The 6647-nt window shown below is 35.1% G+C and overlaps 1 protein-coding gene across 1 annotated transcript in view; it reads right to left on the bottom strand.

Annotated features, from left to right (window-relative positions):
- Positions 1 to 6647, bottom strand: part of NFXL1 (nuclear transcription factor, X-box binding-like 1) — a 75361-nt gene that overhangs the window by 33223 nt on the left and 35491 nt on the right. Inside the window, exons 12-14 of the mRNA XM_006894162.1 lie at positions 3874 to 3994; positions 3479 to 3638; positions 1908 to 1999 (exon numbers count right to left, since the gene is read on the bottom strand). Coding sequence (XP_006894224.1) covers positions 1908 to 1999; positions 3479 to 3638; positions 3874 to 3994 — 373 coding nt within the window. The remainder of the gene's footprint in view (positions 1 to 1907; positions 2000 to 3478; positions 3639 to 3873; positions 3995 to 6647) is intronic.

Here is a 6647-nt window from a genome sequence, read left to right as displayed (position 1 = left end):
GAAATCCTTGACAACTTCAATCTTTTCTGTTTATCAAGGTGTTACTTGCTGGTTCAATTGTGAAGATCTACGTTTTATGTTGAAATGTAATCCATACTAAAGGCTATAATCTTTTATCTTCAGCAGGAAGTTGAAGTCCCCTTTACTTTCTGAAGCATAGTTGTGTCATCTGCATATGGCAGGTTCTTAATGATTTTTCCTTCAACTTTAATGGTGAAATTTTTCTTCATATAATTCAGCTTCTAAGGTTATTTGCTCACCACACAAATTTAATAGGTACAGTGAAAGGATACAACCCTGACACACTTTTCTTGCTTTGAAAGCATACAGAATTCTCTTATTCTGTTCCAACAAGTGCCTCTTAGTATACGTACAGGTTCCACATGAGTACAGTTAAGTGTTCTGGAATTTCAATTATTTGCAGTGTGATCATTTGTTGGGATCCAGATAATTTAATTCTTTTGTACAGTTAATGAAACAGAGGTAAATATCCTTCTGGCATTGCTTTCAGTGAGAACCACAGGCACAATGGCTGAGATTTACAATAGTTAACATATATTTGGGTGGACACAATTCAACCCATAACACACACTATACAGAAAAAGAAAAGACTACTCTCTATAAGAATATTTCTTTTTCTTCTTTGCATGGGAAAACTTGGACGAAGTCCCCTATTACCAGAGATTATGCAGTCAAATTTCCTACATTTCTGGAAATCACAGGGGTCAGCATGTCAAGAAGGCTGAATAAGCCTGGCCCTGGGAAAATCACCTTCATGCAGCTACAGCGTAAGGCTACTTAATTTTACAAAGCTGGAATAATAATATCTTTTAAAATTGCACAGTGATTTCTTTTTATAATAATTTCCTTGGTATACCACTACATACAAAAGACTAAATTATTAGTATGAATTGATAAAAATAAGTAACAAATAAGCTAGGAAAGTGTTGTTAATACTCGTTACAGTAAATGAGAGCCTACTGTCAGAGTGAACCCATAACAAAATGTCACTTCTGCCATCAGATTAATATTTAATTTAATAATTTATAAATGTTATACTACAAATTCCTCATTGCAACATATTTTATATTAAATGTCTTTTTTTTTTAACAAGGAATTACCTAAAATACATGGTGGTTGTTATTACATGCAAGAGATTTATAAATATATCTCTGTCCTTGATCTCAAGGAATTAATTGAACACTAAACAATAAACAAGTTTGCACATTTAGATTGTTAATCTAGTTTAAATGTCTTTTGTTGTTTATAGAAAACACTGGGGGAAAAACTCTAAAAGGAGTTTCTAAGCACTATGACAAATACAGTAAAACCTACAAAAGCTAGAACCTATGAGGTGGAAACCTGTGAAAGAAGGAACATTCAAATATTTTCCATTAAAACAAGCAATACAAAAGTGTTAAGACTGCACTATGGAAAAGGCAGAAAATTTGAAAGACCTGGAAAACAAGGCAGTTCCACTGAACTCTGGCTTTCACAGGTTTCATTATACTTAGAAGAAGCAGCTCAAGACAGAAAAACTAGTGTATGGCTCAAACTCAACTCAAAGCCACTGAATCAGAACCAACTCATAGTTGATCCTCTGTTGGGTTTCCAAGGCTACAAACTACGTAAAAGGAGAGAGCTCATTTTTCTCCTGAGGATCCACTGGTGGATTTGAACCTCTAGAGAGCATGGCCTTTGGGTTAGCTATGCAACTCCCTATGGACAATGCCACCAAGAGTGCCTTTAGTTTATGGCTCTAACACTGGTTTAAAAAAAATAATTCTAGCTCCTTACTAGTTTATGGCTACTACTAAAATAATGATGACATGAACTAAGAATAATGTTAGAGGATAGTTGAGATATACCTCAAACTACAGTCAAAAAGTTTAAATACTAATACTTACATAGGAATTGGAACTTGACATGGAGGACAAGGTAATGCAGTCTGAATAAATACTGGCTCAGAAGGCTGTTCCCAGGGGACTGTAGGCTGATACTACAAATGAAACAGAATAATCTTTAATCACCTGCATTAAGCCACATGGCCATTTAAGGGTCTAAGAAAATAGTTCCATACATTTCTCCATTCAAGCAGATTAAAAACTTGTTAAATAAGCAACATTGAAATACTTTATTCCAATTTATTCAGTGTTTCTCTCCACACATTTAATATTAATAACTGAGGCTGACTCCACTTTTTTAAATGGTGTAATAAAAACTTCATAGTATCCTTCACTTTTCAAAAACTGAGCATGAGGATGGTAAATTCTAACCACTACTATTATTTTGCTCACTACTGTCTTCCAAAAAGTGAAATGATTAACATTTAGTAAGGACGAAACAAATACTAGTTAAGTAGGTGAATGAATCTTTGAAGAAGCTAAAAGATTATCTAAACCTGAAACCATATTACATGAAAAAAAAAATTTGAGTTGGAATAAACTCCTAGCTGCCATTTCATTGAGTTTCCAAGGCTCTAAATCACAGAGAAAGAGACTGTACACCTTTCTTATCTGGAGCTATTGATGGATTCAAATTAACACAGGCAAGGCCTCTGTATTAGTGTTCAACTACTTACAAACTAGGCCACCAGAGATTGTTAATAAATGTAAAAAGAATTCCAAATTCATTAATATCATGTTGTCAAGTTGGAAAAGACTCACAACTCTGACCCTTCAGAGGCTTTTCAGAAGCTATAAAACGCACAGGAGGAGATTTCCCATCTTTCTCCCATGGAGTAGCTATGGATTAGAACCACCAGAAAGAAGTGGTCTTTGGATTAGCAATGCAACTCCCTATGGGATACACCACTAGAGCTCCCTATCTAAATACTGTGGTGTGACTGGGTAAAGTCAAGTCAGAAACAACTCATAACTGACCCTCCAGCAGATTTACAGAGGCAGTAAATTGCACTGGAGAAGACTGCTTGTATTTCTCTAGCAGAGGAGTAGATTTGGACCGCATACCTTTTGGGTATGTGCAATTCCTTATCACTAAGCCACCAGAGGTCCCACAAATACATATATATACTATTAAAAAAACCCATGAAAACAAACTCAAACTCATTGCCACTGAGTTAGAACTCACAGCTGACCCTGCAGTAGGTTTTCTGAGACTGTGTAATCTCATGGGAGGAGACTGCCTATTTTGCTCCCTCGGAGCAGCTGACAGATTCAAACCACATGCCCTTGGGTTGGCAGCACAACTCTTTAATCACTAGGTCACCAGAGCTCCTTATATCATGATTATAAACAGCCTACAAATCCAATGGTTTAGGAAAATGATTTTCAGTTTCTCTATTCTCTGAGTTTCTTAAAGACGAAAGACTAAGTCTTATTTACCTTTACCCCAGTTCCTAGAACTGTGTTTGATAACTGTATGTGCTAGATTATTGTGTGCTCAATAAGCAAAAGGAAATTATGACCCACAGCTTTTGAAGCAATGCACTCTCTCTTTAATAATATTGTTCCCTTACCCTGCCAGTTTGCTTTATTAATGCTTGATCATGACATGAAGCAGGACACAAGTGACCACATTTCTCCAAAACTTTTTGGCAAGGCTGATGACATGGAGGACAAGAGCCAAAGTGACAGCGATGTTTTTCTTGACTTGTATGATGGCAAGTTGGTGGTTGACTAAATCATAAAGTACAATTTTTTAAATTATTTTTGATCACGGAACAATTACATCTAAAGTGCAATTATGAACTTACATAATTTTCTTATTCCATGAAGCATAAGCATACTTGTAAATACTACTATTTTTAAACACAAAAGAACAGTATTCATTAACTAACAAATACTAAATGTCAATATGAATTTCAATTTGTAAGACACACAGATGGAAGCCTGTGCAATCTTCCACACTAACCTGCACAGCTCTTTGCACTTGGGTGGCTTTGTGGTGCGCTCCCGGCCACAGGGCACTGTCACCTTTGTAACACCACAATTGCATTTAACATCCACAGTTTCCGGACAGGGATAGCAACTGCCTGGGAAAAAAGTTGGAGACATAAAATGAAGTTTCTGTAATCCCTAAAATGTGCATCAATTATAAAATGGATAAACAAATTCAGTGTACCAGAAAGTGGAATATTCTAAGTGACAATGGGGAGAAAAACAACGTGAATAAATCTCACCCTTGTGGCAATGAGTTAAGCTGGACAAAAAGAATACCTATCATATGATTCCACTGAAAGAAGATAAACACAAAAAAGTAATCTATATTATTAAAAACCTAGATTATAGTCACAAAGAACAAAGACTCTAGACAGATTAATAAGATTCTATTTCTTGGTATGGGTCTGGTTACGTAGTTATGTGTGGTTTGTAAAAAGTCATCCAGCTATACATGAATAATTTATACACACACACACACACACACACACACACACACTGCACTTTACACTTGATCTTAGCCAAAAGACCAAGAAGCGATACACACTGCACTTTAATAAACGGTTTCATATTTTCTTTAAAACTTGCTAAAATTTCTACGCTAAGTGACAAACTTAACACATAGTGTTTATTTAAAACTAACATAGAAAAGAAGGTTAAGTCTTTGGAAAAATCTAATGGTAACAATCTTTTTTTTTGCATATTCTCATATTTCTAGTTAAGCACAATATATTTAGGTAATTTTCCAATAAAAGTTACTTCTCCCTAATGACATGTTATTAACAAGTTCAGTCAACTGTCGTGATTCATGATGTTGAAAGACTAAACTGCAATCTTCATTTACAATTAAGATTCCAAAAATTTCCTTTCCAAGCATTTCAAAAGGAAAAATCATTTAGGTTTCAATTTTGCACTTTCTTGTGCTATGAATTCCTCATACTCATTGCCATCAAGTCAGAACCAACTCATAACTGACCCTCTAATGGGTTTTCAGAGGCTGTAAACTGCATAGGAGGAGAATGTCTGACACTCTTTCTGACACTCTTCCATAAAGCTGTTAGAACATTTGAACCATAACCATGTGCGTTCTGGTTGACAGTGCTACTCCTGATCAACTAGAAATTATCGGCAGAAATTAAAAGGGAAAAAAAGAAAGGAACATTTAAAGATACAGAAATAGTCTATAAATTTCTTTCCAAGAATTTTACACCATCTTAAGGGTTTTCTTCCCACTCTGGTTGTCCCAGTAACTATCTCATTAAAAATTAAATTTAAAAAAGGGAGTAAAAATTCCTATCTAAAAATCTATTACCTTCTATTGTTACTTCGGCATCAAACTCAGTCAACTATAGCAATCAGAGAAGGAATGCATTACTATTAATAAAAATAGCTTAGTTTAATGGGTCTAATTAATAGTGACCCTATGAACAATAGATCTGAACCTTGCCCTATTCTAAGCCAGTCTCACTGACTCCAAAACATCTATCCCCATTACTCCAGTTACTGTATCAATCCATCTCATCTAGGATCTTCCTCTTCTATGCTTCTGCCCTTCCAAACATGTCTGACTTGTCCCTCTGACCACGTGCCCAAAGTGTGAGAAATGGAGCTTCAAAATCCTAGACAAGGAGAAACCTGGTTTCATCCTCTCCAAGACAGACCTATTTGTTCTCTTGGTGGACCCTGGTATGTTCAATACTTTTCTCTAGCACAACTCAAAAGCATCAAATCTTCTTTTAACATCCTTAGTCAATGTCCAACTGTCTGATGCATAGCAAGTAACTGTGAAGATGAAAGCCTGGATCAGATGCACCTTAGTCCCTAGATTGACATCATACCTTTTTAGCACTTTGGAGAGGTCTCTGATAACATACTTTTCCAATGCAATTCATCTTTTGATTTTCTGACTACTGGCACCAAGAGTTCTTATTGTAAGAGCCAAGTAAGCTGAAATTGTTAACAATGTCAGTCTCTTCTCCATTTTTGTGGTGCTGCCAATTGGCCCAGTTGTTAAGACTTTTAAGGTAGCTATGAGTCACAGGTGACTTGATGGCACATAACAGTAACAAATGGCTCTGAAAACGCCAAACAGTCCCATGAAACAAAATGAGAATTTTGGTTAAAGCAATGACTACAGGAAAAGGGAATATAAAAGTAAAAATCATACATGTTTGGAATCACAGAAGCCAAGAAAGCTTCAGATACAAGCTGTCAGATCATGGGTTGGACAATGGAAGATATTTTCTGAAGGAATTTAGCAGATGTGAAGGTGAAAAATAATACAGGAAAAGAAATTCCTTATTGTCCGAATTACTAAATTCACCCAATGTCTGACTGAATATAACCCAGTATTATTTTGACATTCATGCTGGTCAAGTCATTATGATCCACTTAATGAAATTTATTTTATAGCTCTAAAGCAATGACTAAATGTTACATACTTTTTTTTAAAATTAATGACATTTAAGTCAATTCTCATTCTGCGCTGCATACCAGTTTTCGTGCTGATAATTTTTATCTTCAATTCAAAGAGGAACTTACTAAACATAACCTTTTATCATTCTAAACTATGCATCACTTGTTAAAATTAAATCTTCAGCATACTTTTTCTGTACAGCTAGTTTTCCTAACAATCAAAAGAATGTTAAAGTTATCTGTACAACAGATAATTAAAAGAGATTCAGTAATAACATAATAATTAAAGAGGTAGGTGAATCAAAAGCTAAAAATAAAGTTACCCCAATAATT

The sequence above is a fragment of the Elephantulus edwardii genome, unplaced genomic scaffold (assembly GCF_000299155.1).
Source record: "Elephantulus edwardii isolate Elephantulus edwardi_28Jun2011 unplaced genomic scaffold, EleEdw1.0 scaffold00137, whole genome shotgun sequence".
NCBI lineage: Eukaryota > Metazoa > Chordata > Mammalia > Macroscelidea > Macroscelididae > Elephantulus > Elephantulus edwardii.
Note: the sequence above shows the minus strand (reverse complement) of the source record. Positions and strands in the feature narration are given on the sequence as shown.